Source organism: Pinus tabuliformis, chromosome 1_2 (genome assembly GCF_031772625.1).
Source record: "Pinus tabuliformis cultivar Carrire ecotype Pingquan chromosome 1_2, CPIR1, whole genome shotgun sequence".
Classification (NCBI taxonomy): domain Eukaryota; kingdom Viridiplantae; phylum Streptophyta; class Pinopsida; order Pinales; family Pinaceae; genus Pinus; species Pinus tabuliformis.
The window spans coordinates 496,690,819-496,713,138 of NC_142298.1; the positions used below are offsets into that span (position 1 = coordinate 496,690,819).

Genomic DNA, 22,320 nt, shown 5'->3' on the forward strand with positions numbered 1-22,320 from the left:
AAGGTTGGCCAGCAACCAAATTGCCCCCACTTGTGCTCAACGTTTTAGTATAAATAGAGGTGCCTTTAAGGTCATTTGTACACACACTTCTTGTGATCTCTTCCTCTCCACTTGTCTTGGGTTTTGGTGGGAGGAGAGATCATAAGAAGACAATGCTGCCCTAATGCAGAGGATGCCTTAAAACGCAGTAATGAAGATGATGCCCTAAAACGTAGTCATGGAGAGGATGCCCTAGCTCAACGATGTCATGGAGAAGGCATGCCCTAGATTTGAATGCTGCCATGAGAAGGAAGAGCCTTGGATGTACCCTAGTCGCAGTCAAGAGGGGCAGTAGAAGTGTAAGCCCTCAATGCAGCCAAGAAAAGGGTCTTTTGTCTAAGGGAGCTTCAACACTATCCAAGAGCCCTAGAGGAAGCCCTAGCCGCAGAAATTAAGAGGACGTTTGCAACCCTATGGACGTTGTTAAGAGGGATATGCCATGCCCTCATCCACTATGCTAAAAGAATCAAGGACGTAGTCAAAGGAGGTCTTAACTTGTAAAAGACTTTGTTCTCATGAGCTAAGTCACTAGGTTTGTGTTCGAGTTCGAGTTCGGCGACCATGAAATTCGAATAAAGTTCGGCAACTAAAATTTTGTCGATAGAGTTCGACATATAGAAATTCGAAAAAAAAGGTGTATATATATATATATATAATCAATTTAGAGTCAAATTCAAATAAATTTTTGGCTTAGCAAGAGAACAGAGGCTAGAAAATTTATTAGATTTTATAAATTATGTGTGATCAATTTTGGTCATTTTCAAGCCTTTTAATGTTAATCTTTATTGTAATTATCCTCCAAATTATATGCTTCAGAATCTACAGGTGAATATATTGGCAATGCTTTCCAATAATTTCTCATATCTCAAGGCATATCTTGCTAAAGAACTATTCCTTACACTCCACAGTAAAATGTAGTAACAGCGCGGAAGAATAGGGCTATCATGGAGATGGTTGGTGGCTTGCTTCACTCCAAGAAAATGAAACTTCCATTTTGGCAATAGATTGTTGTTTCCACAATCCATGTCATCAATAGAACATCTGCTCGTCCTCTCAGTGCTCTCACAAATATGACTCCATATGAGAAATGGTATGGCAGCAAACATCCTATTTCACATTTCAAAATTTCTGGATCTGCTGCATGGGCTTATGCTCCTAAATTTGCAGTTGTGGCCAAATTATATGATATGAGCATTTTCCACTCAGACATGTCACCTGCAGCCTGCAGGGTTGATTCAGTTCTATCACAATTGTGTTTGGCATTGACATTAGGTGTTTGCAATTTGCCACATGTTCATCAACCCACTTTCAATGAGTTTGTCAATAAATTGTTGTGCCTTGTACAACTTCAGTTAGTAACTAAACATTTAACTTTCTTGCACTAGAAGGTAATATACCTAAAAGATGCCCTCGATATAAATTTTTGCAACTTCAGAAGGCTAAGAAGCCAACTCCAGAATATTACACTGTAACACCATTGTTAAGACAAAATCATTCTCACATACCATATTAGATTTTAGCTGCATATGAAATACAAGGGTAAGTATCATGAGCATGCTACTACATAAGTAGGCATGGTATTGAACTATAAGCCCATAGTACATAATTGACTATCAACATGTGACTCAAAAGTAAACTCTTGCAAAGGAAATTATCCACCTCAAATGTGAACAAGTACAAGACAGCAAAGGCCAGAAAAATTCACTTATATTGGTTTAAATGTGACACATCCACTAACACATACAAATAGATATTCTTTTGGCAGTTCAATGAAAAACTCTGCATTATAAGATACAAAACCCTCTGACAGATGTATGCTTTCCTCACTCCGCATTTCACAAGAAAAAGCTTTTGTGCTGACACGAGAAATAAAGCAGTGAAATCGCTGCATAGCAGCAAAATCAGAAGCAGAAAAAACCAAACAGTTGCCATAAAGGTAACTCTATTTCACATGCAAAAGACTGTTTCGTTTTGTTAAAAAGTTGAGCATTTTCAAAAGGATTGAGATAATAGTAAATAACCTTCAAAAGGATGCCAAGAACCTTTATCATTTATGACAGCAGTCAACTTTAATACCAAGTGCTGAAAACAGTCCTAAAATCACCATTCCTTTTCAGGTTAGATTGAAGCAAGCAAACAGTGGAAATAAACTTAAGCCTCTAATATGTTTTCAGACCTCTTTTCGTTTATGACAGTGAGCAATAAACCATGAAGTGAGCCAATAATGGGAAAAATTCGTTCTTCAATATATCAAAATATAATTATATATAAACTCAAAAGTTCAAACTTTAAAGTAGCTTGGCAGTTTTCGAAAATTGTTCATGCAAAAAGTAAACTAGAAATCTAAAACAGGAACACAAGTTTTAATCTTGATGTTCCTGCTGCCCACTTGTTATATCAAAAAGTTCTATGTCATCAAGAGCAGTGTGAGTTGTGAATCCGCTAGATGCTTCAGCACCAGATTCATCAGCGAATTCCCTGTCAGTGTTTATGTCACTATCAATGTACAAATCAGCATCATCCATTGTTGCATTTGGAACAGGATCGATCCACGGAGTAGAAGAATTGGATGACTCTTTAGCCACATTCTTCAATGCCAACTGCAAGTTACTACGAACATAAACAAGATCTTCTAATCTTCCAAATAACAATCTATTTCTTTTTTTGGAATGAATGTGGTCAAAGGAACTCCAATTCCTTTCACATGCTAATGCACTTGTTCCCTGGCTTAAGATACAAATTGCAAAATTTTGCAATTTTGGTGCCCCTGAACCATAAAATTCCCACCATAGTGCTGGATCACTTCTGATCCTATCATACTTTGCTGATTGTGTTCCAAATAACCCTTCTTCTGACCTGTATGCCCTCAATTGACTTCTGATCAAACCTGCAATATCTGGATCTGGATTTAGCTTCTCAATAGACTGGATAAGTCCATTCATGATTTCTTCATCCCTATGTCTTGGTAACCCAAACAATCTAGGGTCCAAATAGCACGCTGCTGCATGTAATGGACTATGCATCATCTTCCATCTATGATCAATTAAATCCCATATCTCCTTGTAATTAGCTTCCACATTATTAAAAGCAGTTGCAATGGTCTCTTTGCAACAATCAATGCTTTCATAAACAAAACCCATACAAGGTTTGTCACCATCAACCATGCGGAGCACATTAACAATTGGGCCACAAATTTTTAAAACCTTGTTTGCATTTTCCCAAAAGCCATTATTGAGCACTATTTGTTCAACATTTTTCCCCTTAGTTTCTTTTGAGAGAGTAGATCTCTCCCACTCAGTGTTGCAAAAAACAACTCTTAGGCTCGCTTTTTCCTCAACAACTCTTTTCAGAGTAATATAAAAAGTGGCAAACTTTGTATCACAAGGCCTCAACAACTCTTTTGATGCATTCTTCCTGTATATGCTCAAAGTGAGACGATGGTTGATGATGAAGTTTGAAATTGTTTTGGCTCTTCGGATTGTTTCATTGACCCAAGGAAATTTGGCTAAATCATGCAACAATAAATCCAAGCAATGAGCTGCACAAGGGGTCCAATAAATCTGATTATATTTTTCCATAATCAGCTTCCCTGCACCAACACAATTTGATGCATTATCTATAACAACATGGACAACATTTTCCACCCCAACCTCTTGAATCACGTCATCCAAAATTCCAAAAATAAATTCTGATGTCTTCACTCGATCCATTGCATTTATCGCCTTCAAGAAAAGTACCCCTTGAGGACAATAAACAAGCACATTAATCAATGGGCGATGATACAAATCTGACCAACCATCACTCAAAATTGTGCATCCTTTAAGCTTCCAAGACTCTTTAATATCAGCCAACTTTCCTGTCACTCTGTCTTTTGCTCTCTTTAGCAAAGTTGTCCTTAGAGCTTCAGATCCAGGAGGAACATAGCCCTTCCCAAAATCAATGGTCTTTTTAATTACATTTTTAAAATATGGACTCCTCGCCACATTAAAGGGAATTGCACATGCATAAAAATATTTAGCAACAGCATCATCAACTTCATGTTTCTCAACAGGTTTCCAGAATTGATTTAATGTTTTCGTTCCCCCTGTTTTTGCTTAAGTAGAACTTGATCCACCAATGTTTGAAACTGAATTAATGGTGTTGGAGGAAGACATGGCAATCTCCCTCTCAATTCGCTGCCTCTTATTTACCCTTTTCTGCTTTTGCATCTGTGAATTGGAATGGTCTTTTTGCATTGTGGCTTTTTGTTCATCGGTGATCTTAGTGCAGGCTTCAACACCACCTCCACTTCCATTGCTAATACCGAGAAGGTGATCCACTGCTCTAGTTAAAGTGCCAGTGAAATTATGTCCACACAGCTGACATGAAAGATTAAAACCATCTTTTTGGACAAAATTCCAAGCTACAGCAATTGATTTTGGGGGTGCCATTGAAATTTGAAGGTTCTGAACCTCTGATTGTTGAAAACTGGTGAAGACTTGAAATCTGAAATGTCTGCAATTTTTTTTGAAATTACATTTTCATTAGTTAGAATTTAGAAAAAGGAAAAGTGATTCAAAATAGTTTTCCTACACAGGCCATACAAAAGTGATTCAAAACAGTGTACTGCTGTAGGCTGTAGCTTTTTATTTTCTTACACAGGCCAGGCATCACAGTTTTGTTTTACGTGACTTCCAGTTCCAAGCAAGTGGAAATAAGTTACAAGATTTATGTAAATATAAATGCTGCTGAAGGCAAGAAAAGAAACAAAACGAACAGTTCAACTTCCAGTTCCATGACAATTAATTGCTCCCATTATTGGCTCACTCCATGGTTTACTGCTAGGATTTATATCTGTTTTAATTAAGGGCAGGGAAAAACAGGTGTCTTAATTCCATGACAATTAAGACAGATGCTGACTCTATCCTTGATTTCTGTAAATCTCTTATTCAATGCATGGAAGGGGCGATTTAGGTTTCTTAGACGCCATCGATTTCTTGTTTAAAGGAATAGACTTGCTTGACAGAGGTTGATTTGCATCGAAAGATATCAATTCTTTCATTCTTGAAGAAATTTAGTCTTTCCCATGCTTAATCTGATCAACTGGCCATTAGAAGTGGCAATTGTGAACAACAAGAAGCAGGGTTGATTCAAATTGTCTCATAGAAGGAATTGATTTTTCATGAAGGAATCAAAAGGCAGCAGAATAATTGGTCCAGCATTTTGAGTTGATGCTGCAGAACTAATTAAACATACAATAACCAGATCTAGACTAGGCCCTAGGGAATGAATGGTCTCCTAGCAAATTACCAGGCCTATATAGAAAGCTAGAAAATGAACTGTAGGTGTCTTCATAGCTGCTAGAGTAGAAGAGGTCTTGTTGCTCTAAAGAAGGGAGCGGACCTGGTTCAAAGATTCCAAAGTGAGAAGTTGCCAGAAGATATCTTGTGAAGTTGCCAGAAGATATCCCAGAGAGCTGCAAATTCCCGAGGAGTTTATAGCCTTGCTGGTCATAGACCACAGTAAGAAAATCTGTCAGATAATGACAAACTGGACTAAGGATACTTCTCCCACGGTCCCACCAAACAATAGAGGCACCAGTGCAGATATTACCCTGTAGCTTCTATTTACACCCTTCCAAATCAACCTAACTGTACAGTGCAGTTTAATTTTGGACCAGAATTTGATTGCTTTCCTGAGGACTTTGGCAATCGACCCATTCCCAAGGCCATGTGCGAGGCTTCTTATTGTGGAATTGACGGACAAGCAGTGCACCATGGAGAAACTTTTGTTGAAAATGGTTAATCTTCAGAAGAGAAAGCTTGATTTTTTTGGTATATTTTTTCATTTTAATACCTAGACAGTATACTTTTGCTGTTGGTAGTGCTTACCCTTGCATAAAATCTTGATCTATGGGATGCAAACTGCAGTGGTGGCAATTCTTTTATGACATTCTAGGTTTCTTAATAGTTAATAGGAAAGAAATTTCTATTATGTTGTATGAAACCTTGCAAATGTCGTTCAGCTGAATGTGGATAATCACGCAACTGATGTCCTTGCTATGGATTGAATCTGTTTAGTTCCATGATATAGACTCTAAAGTGTATTTTTCCTGTGTATATTTTTCCAATTCTTTATCATTGAATTTACATGTGTTTAATCCAAGAAATTACAGACGTCCCTAATCTTTACAACAACTTATTTAACTAGTTTATCAGCAATAATCTATGTCAGACGAGGTGCTTGCGAGGGTGGAAAGGAAGTCCTTCGATGATAAGAAAGATCCAATATTCCCAATCACAGGTTCAGGCTTCAAAGCCAAACAAAGGCTACAGCCTACAGATATACAACAGTATGTCTCGACAGATGCCTTAACTCATGCAACCTTTTGTATAAACTGATATGAAATGAGAAAGTTGACATCAGTAACAACCAGTTACAGGCTTACAGCGTTGAAAACTTGCGAGTCCTACCTGAACGCTGAACCCTGGTCCCTAAGCAGTGAGAGTGAGAGGCTGAGAGCCTGACGGCTGCGCAGCAAGAGTCCTCGGAGAGTCGGACCTCGATCAAGAGACGCGTCGGCAGCTGTAGACTGGTCACTGAAGACGTCTTCTGAAATGAAACCCTCCGGCAGGCTGCAGCTGTAGACTGGACTGTTTGCAACAGAGTTTGGAGTCTGGACCACAATGAAAGTTGAAACCCTTCGAAGTTCGAACAATGAACAATGAAACCCGGCGAACAATGAAACCCGCGGGCTGCAGGCAATTTGCTAAAACGCACAAAAAAAAACGAACTGAAACGAACTTTTTCGAACCGAAAACGAATTTCATCAAACCCTAAACGAATTAATTCGGCAAAAAATTCAAATTCGCGATGAAATTCGTTCGGCGAACTCGAACGAATAAATTCGTTTTTTATTAAAATTCGCCGTATTTCGAACTTGTTCATTGAAATTCGCCGAATTTGCTGACTAAGGTCATGAGGAAGCCCTACTGCCTAAACTGTTGATCTAAATCAAGGCAGCCCTAAACGCTGTCTTTAAAAAATATTCTAGCCGCAGTAGGAGGAGAGTCCTAGCAGCCATTAAGGGAGAGGTATAGTTGTTGTGAAAGGAAGGTATGATCGCAGTCATAGGAGGCCTATTTCAGCAGTCAAAAGAACCTCAACCACAGCAAGAAAGAGATTGATCAGCGTGTACATTTGAGATCTGTTTTAGGGGTCAAATTAAAGGGCTGAATTGCTTGCTGGTAGGAGGTTTGAGTGAGCTCTTGCTGGAAGGATATCAGCCACTCCATAACTGTCATAATCAAGTTCCAAGGACTGTTGTATGCCACTTGAATGCTATTGTAATAAGAAGTGAGCATAGACATAGTTTAGTCATTGTTTAGGGCTTTAAGGCTACTCTGAATTGTAAAGGAAATGATATTTCCTTGGAGATCAATTGCAGTCAAATCTAGGCAAATTTTAAGGACTATTAGGAGACTGCACCTTGGACCTGTTAAAGGAATCTAGCTGCTCTGCTAGGCTGTAAGCCATAGCAAGCATCTGACTGGTGGGTGCAATGGCATGATGGATGCAGCATGATGGGTGCAGCATTGGGTGCAGCTCAGTGATGGGAGCAACACTGTGATGAGAGCAGCTCAGTGATTGAGTGCAGCACAGTGACAAGTGCAACATGATGATAAGGTGCAGCAGTATGATGTGTGCAGCATGGTAATGAGGTCCAGCATGATGATTGAGTGCAACACAGTGAGGTGCAGCACAGTGAGGAGCAGCATGGTGATGGAGTCACCTTGGATCAGTGGAAGCAGTATGCCTTCTACTCAGCTCAGATCAACTACCTCATATGCTATCTTCTTAGAGAAGATCTCTACTCTTATTTAGATAAGTCAATATGTTGACTTCTGATGTATATGTACTATCTCTCTCTGCTGAACTATTAAAGAACATATAAGAAGAATTGATCAAGGGTTTCCCCACATTGGGGTTTGTCCCTCGCTAGCGCCACATATTGTGTCCTCTTGTCTTGGTTTGTCTTCTGCGATTTATGTTTATGTTCTATCTCCAGTTTACTTTAATGCTGATGTGATTTCTAATCTGGAAAAGATATTGAGCTAACTATGAAAATTGAAATAAATTGCTCTAAGCATAGAACATACCTAAATTTAACGTCAACACTAGTCAAAAGTCAACTTTGTTTAAAAGTTTGCCCTGCAGTCAATGATCTACAATCAAATGTCCAGTCAGCGTGAGTTCAGATTTGGTCAATGCCCTACAGTCAAATCTAGTCAAATATCTGCAGACAAGTTCAGTCAACTTAGGTCAATTTGTTGTTGTCGGACTTGGTTGATTTCTCACATGTGCAACCTCAAGAATGTTGTTAAAACTCGGTCATAATGAGAGAGAAAGCCTTGATCTTCGTTTTTCTTCAAATAAGGCATCCTAACATCTTATTTATACACATCTAGAGGTTGTGATAACCCAAGGGATGTTGAGAAATCTAGGGGCAGGAGATTAGGTGATTTCTCTTACTTTGATAACTACTTGTGATATATTATTACTTAACTTCATTAGCTTCTTCTTTTGCTTGATTATAATTAGTGTTCTTATCATCAAACAACTACCAAACAATAAAGAACAATGAGACAAGAGGACACAAGATATAGGCAATCAGCCAAGGCCAAAACCTCTCCACTTGAGAGGCAAACCCACAATAACTCTTCTCTTCTTATAGCACTTCAAATGATGAATTCCAAGACCTCAAACCCTTATCAAAGTCCCCTCCAAGACCAAGTCAATCCTTCCTCTAATGAGCTTCTTTTTCCAGCAATTTTGACCCCAGCAACTTCTCTATCAGCTTATCCAGCAACTTTGACCCTAGCAATTTTTCCAGCAACTTTGTCTTGCCCAACAACTTTCCAGTACTTCGACTTGCCCAACAACTTTAGAATACTTCAACTTGCCCAACAACTTTAGAGTATTTCGACTTGCCCAACAACTTTAAAGACCCTAACACAAGAGAAAGAGAGAGGCCCAAAACTTCGATCTTGCTTTTCTTCTTCTTATCCTTGATTTTCGTCCTTTTCCAGCGCCTTGCTTGAGGAGTTAGAATTTGCTTGTTTTGTGTCCAAATGAGGTCAAGTTCCTTCGTATGTATAGGCTTTCTAGGGGTACGAATTGCTTCCTTTATGCTGACTTGTCCACTCATGAAGGCTGACTTGTCCTTTTGATGATGATAAGGTCTTGGAGGGTCTATTTGACATTTTTGACTTTACATAATTTTTCTTTACAAGATGTCACATGCCCAAAAGGGTCTTCCATACATAACAATGACTCAATTGACTTGTAGACTCAATAACAAGCCCTAGAAGCACTTAATGGGTGCTTGACCTATAAAAATAAGTTTCTCTTGATCATGAAACTCATGCCTCTAGAATTACAATAATAAATTTATTTTTTTCTTTACAACAAATGCATAAAATCATGATTACATATGTCACTATGAAGACCGAACCTAGTTACATAATTCAACACTCGCTCTTAACTAGGGAGGTATTCATAATCTAGAAAGGGTACTTGGACATTCTCAAATTGAAGGATTCTCATAAGCTACTTCCTTAGCTTATGCCAGAGCATCTCATCATACCAACCAGCATTGTCACATAGCAAGGCCTTGACTAACAGCTCTATCTCTCCACAAGATCAAAGCACAATGTTGGCGAGACCAATGACTGACAGACACCATCATCATTGTCTCTCAAGGCACATACCCCACCTGGGTGTTCACAAGGTATGTCCTTTTAGGACAATTCCTATCTTGGAATAACACATCCTCAAGGAATTTCCTCTTCGACTACTCTTATCTTGGATGCCCTACCTCATCCTCAAAGAGTATCAGAATCAGTCTCAAATGCTTACCCAATCCTCCATTCTTTCTTCATAATGTGAAGACAAGAATGATGTGTTTATCTCTCCCTCTCAACTAGGGAAGATATGCTCATTCCTATAAAAGGAATATATCCAAGCTCCCTCTTACCCAAGGACTTGTCCAAGCTCCCTCTCAACTAGGGACTTGAGGACAAGCTCCCTCTTAGCTAGGGACTTGTTTCCAACAGCAACTCTTAGCTCTTTGGTGGAGATCATGTTATTAACTTATTATCATCTGCTTGTAAGGCTCCTCCTTTCGATGTCATGAATTTCATCTTCTTAATTATGGAGACTTCATCTTCTAGATTTTCCTTCGTAGGGCATCGCCCATCCATCACTTTCCTTCAATGAACCATAAGGTGGAACCAATAGTCATGTTATCCTTCGTTTTCATCGAAAAGTGATCTTCTAGTTTACATTTGGATTTCCTTCATACAACTACCTCTTCATGTTTCTTTCAGAATCTTCCATCCGTTCTCATGAGTACTAGTTGTACGTGACATCTACAACTCTCTTTCGGTAGCCCTGTTTCAACCCGACCAGATGTTGTTTCAAAAATCAAAATGAACATCAAATCAAAGTTACCTTTTATGATGGCCTTTCATCATGACATTTTCTTCTTGCAATACCAACATCCTGCAAATTCATAAACACATCTCCAAAACATTTAATGTCAAGGGTCTCCTTCCGTTACAGACTTTATCAAAGTCGTCATATCGTCTCCTTAGAGATGTCTTAGCCAATTCATTTAGCCATCAGATGTTGATTATCTTATGTGACTATAGTTGCATCTTTCACGAGCTCTTCTTCCTTTCTTCACATATTGCTTCCCAAGAACTTCTATACATAGTTCATCTTGTCAACTACCTCATATTCCATATGAGGACATATTATGTTGAATTCATCTTATCAATATGTGAACTAGTTTAATACATATGCCTTCATGCATCTTTCCAAAGGAAGAGATCCTTCTCCTTCGATCATGCTCATAAGATAGAGCATTCACCCATGTTATCTACAACTACATGATGACATGACTTAACCTATTAAATATATATATAACTCTTTTCTCCTTTTGGTCATCCAAACTCCCTTCGGCAGCTTCCTTTCCTTGCTTGAAAGCACTTCAACCATTTGACATGTTGCACTCCTTATACCATCATCTTTCTAAATCATAGATCCCACACAAGGTGGAATGTAGACTCTCAACGAGACACTTGCTTTTTCCAAGTAGAGGTGAACCTTCCAATTAAGATTCCAACGGAGGACCTTGATTATCCTCATTCTACAAATGCTCCTTAATGATGATGATGTATGATGAATTCTTTCTATCTTTTATCACGCTAGATGACTTTCTTCCAACCATATATGCTTTCAATGAGGATATCATGAGCTACTTCTTTTCCATCATAATGACTGCTACAACCATGTAGACTTCTACTTAAGCTATCTTTCAAGCTTCTACAAAGATGTTATGAGCACGAATCTGCTTCTCAATCGTATGCTTCTAATATGATGTCATCTTCTAATAATATGCATCCTCCCATATTTACAATGTTTCTTATCCTGACAGCAATCTTTAGCCATGGTAGAGGTCTTTTCACCTTCTAGTTTTTCTTGCTATGGACCTGAGATGTAATGACCCATCTACAATTACAAAGAAAATGCGATTATTAGCATACATGCAAGGCATGCATATGATAGCTACATATGCATGCATTGCATGCACTGCATTGGTATACATATTAAATTACAAAGAATGTCCAAGTATAGGATAAATGAATTAAGATATACATAAATTCACAAAATATAATGAATCTATTGAGTACGGTATTTATGTGTGTACTGCCACCATAACAGGTAACTATAGGAGATTATACAAAATAAAAGGTTAATGCAATATATTATACAAAACAAAATGAAAATATAATTTGTATAAAATGAAATAAAAATATAATCATATAAAATACAAAAGGAAAATATATCATGTATAATACGAAATGAAATGAAAGTATAATTATGTAAAATTAAAAAATTAAAAATTAATATATATACAATACTAATGACAACATAGTTTATAAAATAAAATAAAGTATATATCATACCAAGCCAAGTAGAATAAATTATTACTCGCTACACCATTTGATATTTGGAAGGCAACAAATATTATCTGCTCATATTGCAAAAAAAAAGAAAAAGAAATCAGATTTGTAAATTTGTCATTGTTTTAGATGGACCACCACCTGGTTATCATAAAGACCTTTATTCTCCTGACAGGCGAGGGACAGAGAGGGTAGAGGATTCAATAAGGAGGTGGTGGGGAGGAAACAGGGAGAAAGGGGGAACCTCACCATTATAAGAGAAGGGAATGAGACGAAGAAGGGGAAAGGAGTTTGGAGATTTACAGAGCCAGCGGGAATTTCAGACCGAATTTCAAGAAGAATTTCAAAAGGGGAATTTGAGCTCAATTATTCTTCAATTTTTGGGCAGGGGAGGACCAGAGTGCTTCCATTTTGAAGTACTTTGGAGCTAGGTATTGAGATTGTGCCGAGTATGGTAGGGAGGTTTTGGTAATTTTGGTAACGAAAGCAAAGCTAGTGTTACAACAATTTGGGATCGAATTCAAACACAGAAGCTAGGTAGGTATCTGTGAATCAAATTGATTAATTCTTGCTTAAATTACAACTGTTAAATGATCTAATTTTGGTTAGGTCATTAAATTTGAGTTTTACACGAGAGACCTTCATAGTGAAGATCTATCCCTTCCTTCTTGGATTTCTTCTCATCAGGTTCTTCTACTTCTTTGGTGATATGGGCTTCAATTCTTTCTTTTCTTTTCTTGTTGTCCTTCTTGAGTTTCAGACAATCTCTCTTGAAATTCCCATATTCTTGACAGCCATAGCATTGGATCTTTGACATATCGATCTTCTTTTTCTAAGGACCAAACTTCCCAAATTTTCCTTTTCTCCTGGCCATGGCAGCAAATGCTTGAACTTATTCATTTGATCCCACATCGCTTTTTGCCTGTAACCTAGTTTCTTCAATCTTACACAATGACCACAGTTCACTGAATGGCATGGCTTCCTTCTTTCCATAGATGCTTGATACAAATTTGCCCCATTCATCAAGTAGTGCATTGAGCACCACAGTGGTCATTTCTTTGTCGAACATTATTTCCCCCAACTCTTGTAGTTGGTCTCTTAGTTGTGACACCCTCATAGGCTATCCCTTCTTTATTTGATACCTTCATCTTATATAGCTCGGTTCTCAAAGATATCACTTCTCCTGTAGTGCTTACAGAGAATAATTCTACCAACTTGTCATAGATGTCTTTTGACTTCTCCAATTTTGCTACATATGGGATGAGAGAATCCTTGATTGATTCTATAAGGATTCTTTAAGCCTTTATCTCCCCCTTTATATACTTCGTTAGAGCTTGAGCTTCTTCTTTTGGCAGTTTAGTAGTTGAACCCTTAACATGTCCAATGACTTCATTTTATATAAGGATCAAGTCTCTCCTCTTCTTCCATGCAAGGAAATTTGATGACCCAACCAATTTATTGCTCTCCTTGCAAAATGAAGTCATTTTGATAGTAGATTCAATCATAGATATAAGGATACTTACTTGTCAAGTGAAGATGCTCCTTTGATGGTGATATCTTCAACTTGATGCCTTCTTGATTTTGATGATGATGTTTGCTTCCTTGAAGATTACAATACTTCTTCTTCTAAGGATGTCTTTCTTCAAGTATGCCTTGAAAAGATCACTTTGGTTTCCTTGATGATGGTGATGACAGTGCTTCTTCCTGCTTTCCTTTGATGTAAAGACTTCAAGATGCTTCAATGTGTAGTCCTCCTTTCTTTGAGTGGAGATAGGGTTCTTCTTGAAAGTAGAGTCTTTGAGGTCTTCTTCTTGTTGTTGCTTCTAGATGGTGTGATCCTTAAAATGAAATGGGTAGCCTTCCTTGATGCTCCTTAGATTGTTTGGCCCTTATGTATCCCTTCTTGATGGTTTGATGTCCTCTTTTATGCCTTGAACTTTCTTGATATTCCTTTTGATGGTCCTTCTTCAAGTTGCCTTTCCTTGTCTTGTCACCTTACCTCTAATACCATGTTGAGAAATTTAGGGGCAACAAATTAGGTGATTTCTCTTACTTTGATAATTGCTTGTGATATATTAACTTAACTTGATTAGCTTCTTCTTTCACTTGATTATAATTAGTGTTATTATCATCAAACAACTACCAAACAATAAAAAACAATGAGACAAGAGGACACAAGATATAGGCGATTAGCTAGGGCCAAAACCTCTCCACTTGAGAGGAAAACCCATAATAACTCTTCTCTTCTTATAGAACTTCAAATGAAGAATTCCAAGACAACCCTTGTCAAAGTCCCCTCCAAGACCAAGTCAGTGCTTCTTCTGTTGAGCTTCTTTTTCCAGCAATTTCGACCCTAGCAACTTCTCTATCATCTTATACAGCAACTTGGACCCCAATAGTTTTTCCAGCAACTTCGACCCTAGTAGCTCTTCCAGCAACTTCGCTCCCAGCAACTTTCCAGTGACTTCATCTGTTAGGGTCCAACCCTAACCCCTTTATTTATGTAATAGAGTCGAGTCATAGTTATAGTTAGTTAAAGAGTCAATAAAGCCCGTATTAATAATTGTAAGTGGTTGACCCGCATTTAAAGAAAGGGACCACAGTTAGTTGCAAACGGGCCATGGTATTAGATAGATGGTATTGAGAGAACCATGGTACTGACCCATGGTATTGCATGTATGAATCCTATATAAAGGATAGAGACTCCCCATTGAGGAGCATCGTGTCTTATTTTGTAATCGAGCTCTGCTCTATTGGAGGTTGCCCCCTTGAAGAGGCAAGTGAACATTGCTTTCATCTCTAAATAATAAAATACTTGCTGTTTTTTTTTCATTTTGTTCTGTCTTTTGGGTTGTATTTCTTTGTATATTTGGTATTCTGGCATCTTCTCGCAGGTCAAGAGCATAACATCGTCTTGCCCAAAAACTTTCCAGTACTTCGACTTGCCCAGCAACTTTAGAGTATGTCGACTTGCCTAGCAACTTTAGAAACCCTAACAAAAGAGAAAGAGAGAGGCTCAAAACTTCAATCTTGTTTTTCTTCTTCTTATCCTTGATTTTCGTCCTTTTCTAGCTTCTTTCTTGAGGAGATCGAACTTGCTTGTTTTTCGTCCAAATGTGGTCAAGTTCCTTCATATATATATAGGCTTTCTAGGGGTATGAATTGCTTCCTTTAGGTCGACTTGTCCACTCATGAAGGCTGACTTGTTCTTTTGATGATGACAAGGTCTTGGAGGATCTATTTGACACTTTTGACTTTACATAATTTTTCTTTACAAGATATAACATGCCCAAAAGGGTCTTCCATACATGACAATGACTCAAACGACCTGTAGACTCACTGAAAAGCCCTAAAAGCACTCAATGAGTGCTTGAACTATAAAAATAAATTTCTCTTGAGCATGAAACCCATGCCTCAAGAATTACAATAATAAATTTATTTTTCTCTTTACAATAAATACATAAAATCATGATTACATATGTCATTATCAAGACCAAACCTATTTACATACTTCAACAAGGGACACGTTCGAGGGGTGTGATAACCCAAGGGGCGCGTCCCTTCACTGGCTGGCCAAATTGTCTTCCTTCTGGGCCAACTTGTCTTCTTCCTGCCGACTTGTAGACATGCGAGAATACCTCCTGAGTCTCGATGCTACACAAAAATCAACAGATGGGTGGAGCCACCAGCAAACCCTTGATTATGAGCAGATTCCATTCAAGTGCCCTGCATGCCATGTTTATGACATTTTGCCAAAAACTGCTTGAAAATCCAAGAGGAGCAACCTCCTCCAAAGCAACACTGGTAAAAAGAAGCCAAGTTCAGGATGGCTCCTGAAAAGGCTAGAAATCTCCAACATAAGGGACCACAGCTATCTAAACCTTCCAAAGAGGGGTTGTCCAATTCAAGCAAGAATAAATTTGAAATTCTTGGAAATCTAGATGAATCAGATAAAGAAAATGAAGGGGGAAAAAGAACATTGGGATATCCTAAATCTAACTCCAGATATCCTGAAGGCAGAGCAAATCCATTAATCTCCCACCCCAACTCTGGAACAGCTCATCTTAAAGATGATGTGGATCCTTTCCGTGTGACTACAGCGGCCAATGCCCCATTGGAAGAGAATGAAACAAATAAGGGACAGGAAGAAGAGAAAGCAGAGGAAATAGAGGAGGAAGATCTAGGAAGGAATGTAGCCCCTCCTGATGTTCCAATGCTAGATGCCCATCTGTCTAAGACATTTGGATCTCTTACTTTCTCCAGGGTTTTGGAGAAAGCCCCAAATCCCTTCTGTCCTCTCACAAGGGATAGGAAAATCCAGCTGAGATCAAAGAGAATATGAGGCTTCATCAAATATTCTCTTGGGCCATCAGCTAACAGTTGATTCACAAACAAAAATCATGTATTGTTTTTGCATTCTATTATGCAATCAATTTGTAAGAATGTATCCTTGCACTCAGGAATATAACAGAAAAAGACTATGTAGGAATGTATGTCTTCTGCCCCCTCAACTTATGGGAGGGCAGAAGAACTACAAGCTTTAATCTTTCTCAAGCTTTGTACTATAAAGCTGTCCAGTTTGGCCACAGCTCCTTCTTAATACAAACTATAACCGTTTCAGTTATTAAAAAAAAAACAGGATAATTAAAGTAAATTAAATTTCTTTTCACTTGTAAATTTCTTTGCATTCTAACAATTAGAAAAAATAACAAGTATCTTTACATTTTAGACTAAAATGAGGATGAAAAAATTGACAAAAATGACTCACCGGATGAAACGGTGCATCTGCTGAATGCATTGCAATCTTGTACTTAGGGTCATGATTGCTATGAGTGACAGTAATGCTTGCTGCTCAAAAATGTCAAGTACAACAAGCATAAAAAGTTATACAACAGAATACACAACCAAATGTCCAATCAAATTTTTTAATTTCTGAACCTGCATTTCTCATTTCTCTTGGAACAATTATATTTGCTAAACAAAACCTGAAGATTAATCATCCATACAAAATTGAAAACTGAAAAATTTAAGTTCCACATACAGAAAGCACTTCTGTTACAGGCTTCCAACAAATGTTCCACTAAGAAATTGCCTAAAATCCATTTCTGTTGCAATTGTTTTTAAGAAAACTAAAAATCAACTTTAGAATGCCTCCCCAATGTGTTCAATGTTGAATCCAGTGAAAAAAATGCCAAATTACTCTACTGTTACGAGTTTTCAAATACCAAATTTTCAGCTGCTGCTCAGCACTACCAATAAATCTTCAAAATGATGTTTTGTTTTGGTTAACGGTTTCTATCTGGTGGGGCCTGTTGCCTCAAAATCTAGTAGGTCTCATGAGAAGCCTCACAAGACAAGGACTAGACCATGTGACAACACTTGAGGTGGAGGCCCATTATCAACACAGCACACCACCTCCTGCTCTTTAGTGGACTTTCATCACAAGGGAGGCTTCCTGGTATGGGTCACATAATAGGTATTCTAAGTCTATGGTTCAAAGGTGACAAATGGATAGTCTTAAGAAAGGCACTCAACTTAAGGACAAGGAAAAATGTGCATTTCAAGAGACCTATCAGGGGCAATTATGACCTATGTTTTAATGAATAATCAAGGATAATGGCTTGCCAAGGCGCATAAGACTGATAAAAGGCTTGTTAAAGATTGATATGATCAACAATGGGAGCAACAAACCTTTAAAAAGCCCTAAGTTGAAGCCTAGGGTTAGGTTAGGATTTACCTAGGGCTTGTGACCTCAGCCCTAAGGAGGCAACATTTACCATGGAAAAGGCTAGATTTTGATGCAATACGACTCAGTCCATGTGTATGACCTCACAACAAGCCAACGCACTCCTAGTTGAATTCGGCCCTATGCCCTAGCCTGATGCTTGCCTTCAAGGGCCGAAAATGTATAAGAGGGAGAAATTTAGGTTTAGAAAGGTTTTCAATGATGTATGTGGATGTTAGTGCTTGTTCCTTGGGTGATGGACTCTAAGGGAAACCATATAGTGAAAATATCAAACCTTTGTATGGAGTAAGGGCAAGAAAAACCCTAGTTTTCAAACCCCTAGCTACTACCACTTTATGAGGGGATAAAATCATGAAGAGAGCTTTCTTGAAGATCTTCAAGGGATGTCATACATTCTCTAGTTAACCATGTTGGCCAAGATTCCATAGAAAAATATTCAATTTAAAAAGAACACAATAACACTAGCAACAACCATCAAAAAGATAAGGAACAGTAAAAGAATACTCACAAGATATGCATGAAAAAGTCCTTTATTATCCCAAAGTGATGTCCCCACAACAAGAAATAGTCCCCAAGAGTAAAGTTATCCACAATAGATCACATCTCCACAAGATTTCAAGTCACAACAGCTAGGCCGAAATCCTCTAGTTAGGTCGAAATACTCCACAAATGATGATGAGAAACAACAATGAGGTGACCTCTATTTATATGAGTTTTACCTGAACTAATTTTAGCAAATGAAGCCCCTAAAACAACTTTGACAACAAATAAACCCTGGGTTACAAGCCAACCCACTAGCTCAATGCTAAAGCATGCCATTAATGCCCCACACATATGAGTCATAAGCTTCAGAAATGCTAACGTCGTGTCCTTTTTCGGCCCCAAATGCCATGTCATGTTGTGATGAAGGTTGAACATGTGTTTGTGTGCCAAGATCATTCAACATTTGAGGAGTGTCCCTCAAATCCACCTAAAATCATCCTCTAGGGTCCCAAATCCAGTTGGGGTGTCACCATGTCATCTCCATGGGTCTCCAATGGTCAACGCAAGGCCTCTTCTCTCTAGCGTTAGGGCTCCATCAAGTGCAACAAGCCCTCCCTAGTCATCTCATGGAAGACCATCCTCATCTAGGCTTTGAATCATGGCCTGCCCATCAAGTAGTGTCAAGGCTAGCCTAGAGGCATGATGGACCAGTGGCACAATCATCAAGAATCCTCTGTGTTGGGCCAAAGAAGAGGTCATGGGGGTGCTCTAGGACATGCATCATCTGCTCAAGTCATCATAAGGCCCAATACTCTAATGCAAGTGGGCAACGATGCATCTGTTGAGTCATCAATCTCTCTAAAAGGCCTGGGTACCTATGGAGTGGGTGCCCTCAAGGCCTCGGTTGTTGTGGACCACCTAACAAGACCAAACATGGATATTAAGGTCATATTAACACTTCAAACTCCAATCACATTCTGATATCTAACTAGACCAAGTCCCCTAAAGATGTTCCCTATATTGATAGAAGTGGCTAATGGTGTAATGTTCCTAAACAGGAATGTAAGTGATATACAAAGCATGCAAACAATCCAGCAATCAAAAAAACGAAATAGACATTAAGCACCCATGGAAACACTAGAAATAGAGAACTGTTGAGCCATTTTATTACTTCATCAAGAGCAAAATACAATAGTAAATAGAATGGTGCACCTGGGCTTGTCTCAATGGACAAGCATGACAAAATCCAGGTGAGCAAATGTTGAACTGAAGGTTGCTACAACTGCTACACCAAACTGAACTGCGCTGCCCAGAAAACTGCTCTGTCTGCTGACTTCGAAGGGTTGGAATCACTGCTTCCCGTGCTCAGAAAATTATGATATTTCAGCTCCTTACTCCTTGGCCTAAACCCAGAAAACCCACAAAGGAATTGAGCTGGTTCAGACTTCTGAAATTCGACCCCCAAGGAGCCCAACCTCAGCTGCAACTGCAAAACTCGGCCTGCTGGATTGAGGCTATAAAACCTCCTGGAAAGTGCCCCAAAACTCTGAGATGATCCCTCCTACAAATCTCCTCACCTCTCGAATGAGTTTCCAGCCAGTAGCTCTTGCCCTCAATACCCATGAAATTGTTGAATTGGCCCTCTACGCTATCTCTCGAACCTGGAATTCGAACTACTAGGTTGTTGGCTTCTCTGGCTCCAAAACTCTCACTGAATGTTGGCCCAGTACTGACCTTCAGGTTCCTTGGCTCATCCGGCAATTGGTTGATCCAAGGTGGCTCTATCTCCCTCTACATGTTCTCACTGTTGGCCCAGAAATACGCACTTCCTGAATGTAGCTGAGTGATTGTGCTATAGATACTCCCCGGAACTCCTGAAAATGCTTGTGGAACTACCTTCCTAGGGTGGCACTCGAAGTCCCCCGAAGGTAAGGTTGAATCTCCCGCTTGAGAGATTCGTGGCTAAACAGCCAGTTGACTCGGCTAAGCAGCTTGAGCAAACATTCAAGTAAATTTGATGTACAAGGATGAATGAATGAACCAAATGAGAGCCTCCTCCTCCTTATGACTTCATGGGCCTTCCTTGCCTCATGTGGGCCCCTCCAATCAACTATTTGAATTCCCTCCAAGCCATTCGAATGGCCTAGTTCGAATTCCCACGTGGGTGGCCCCCACCTTCCACTAGCAATCTAATTTAGCCAAAATTCTCGTAAGTCCCTAAGTAGAAACTGATGGGTCCTTTTCCTTGGCCAAAAATGGGCAAACTTGTGCAAAATTATGTAGAGATAAACATGTTACAAATGTAATTGGGAAGGGACATGACAGTCCTCCCCTCCCAAATGTTGCTTGCCCTCAAGCAACTTCAAAGCTTGGTGATCCAAAATGTGCTCACCCTCCCAAGTGGCATCCTCATCCAGCAAGTTCTTCCAGCGTACCAAGAACTCCCTGATGGTCCTGCTCCTCAGCTTCCTCTCCCTCCTATCCAGGATGGTCTCAAGCTCCAAAACCAAGTGGCCCTCATCATCCAGTGGGGGTAACTCTACTGTTGCTGTCAACTGTTGCCTCGACACCTTTTTAAGGCACGAGACATGGAATATATATTATGAATCCTACTCCCCGAAGGCAGCTCCAGCTCATAGGCCACCTCCCCAACTCACCTGCTCACACGATATGGCCCATAGAAGCGAGGTTGTAGCTTCTCGGCCCCCTTCTGCTTCAATGTGGATTGTCTGTACAGCGGTAACCGGAGGTACACCAAATCCTCCTCGAAATGTCTCTCTGTTCGGTGTCGATTTGCGTACACCTTCTAATGGTTCTATGCTATCACTAAGTTATCCTTGAGGGCCTTGAGGATGTCTTGGCTCTCTTGGATCCAATGTTTGGCCTTTGGGCCCCGGCTGTCTACAAAAGCAACATCAACGAAAGATAATGCACCATATCCATATAAGGCACGAAACAGAGTGATACCGATGGACATGTGATGGGTGGTGTTGTAGCAGTACTCACCCAAATGCAGCCATTGGATCCAAGCCCTTTGTTGTCCCGTTACGTAGTTCCTCAGATACCCCTCCAGCCACTGATTAACTAGCTCTATCTGGGGGTGGTAGCCCATGCTAGGAGTGAGCTCGGTACTGACCACCTGAAAAGCTCCTGCCGGAAGCCTCCCATGAACCTGTTATCCCTGTCACTCACAATGTTCTTAGGAAGTCTGTGTAACCGGAAGATCTCCCTAAAGAACAACGCTGCAACCTGTGCAACAGAATACCTAGTGAAGATGGCAAAAAAGTGGGCACACTTGGTCAACCGGTTGACCACTACATAAATGCAGTCCTTGCCCTACACTGTGGGGAGCCCCGTGATGAAATCCATGAATATGCTTTCCCATTTCCCCTCGGGGATGGGAAGTGGTTGTAGCAATCCTGCAGGGTGAATCAACTCCCCCTTGTTCCGCTGACATGCCTCACACTCTTGTACGTGCTTTAGCACGTCCCCCTTGAGGCCCTTCCATGTGAATCTCTCCCTGACCGCAATGTATGTTTTTTGGAACCCCTGATGCCCTAACAATGGCGAGTCATGTGCTGCCTGGAGCACTCTCTCCCTCAACTGCAAGTTGGGCACCAAAAATATGCGCCCCTTGTAGTAGATGACCTCGTCCATCACTTAGTAGCACTCATCTACATGGGTACCCTCCAAGATCTCGCATGCCCTCCTGTCCTTGGAGTACTCCACCAATAGTTGGGCCTTCTAATCATAGCAGATGCTCATGACTGATAGCCCTGCAGGTCTTCGTGATAGAGCATTGGCCACCACATTGTGCTTTCCCCGCACATACTCTATATCGAAGTCATAGGGCAGCACCTTGTTGACCCATCTCTGTTGTCTGTCGTTGAGGTCGTGCTGCCCCATGAAGTGACGAAGACTGTTGTGATCAATCTTCACCTGAAACCTATTGCCCACCAAATATTGTCAGAATTTGGCCAATGCATGCATGATGGCCAACATCTCTTTGTCATATATAGAATATGACCGCTCATGTGGTAAGAG

At 39.7% G+C, this 22,320-nt stretch overlaps 1 protein-coding gene across 1 annotated transcript in view; it reads right to left on the reverse strand.

Annotated features, from left to right (window-relative positions):
- The window catches only part of LOC149206501 (protein OS-9 homolog), a 178,714-nt gene that overhangs the window by 113,778 nt on the left and 42,616 nt on the right, over positions 1-22,320 (reverse strand). Inside the window, exon 2 of the mRNA XM_089395446.1 lies at positions 16,816-16,895. Coding sequence (XP_089251572.1) covers positions 16,816-16,895 — 80 coding nt within the window. The remainder of the gene's footprint in view (positions 1-16,815; positions 16,896-22,320) is intronic.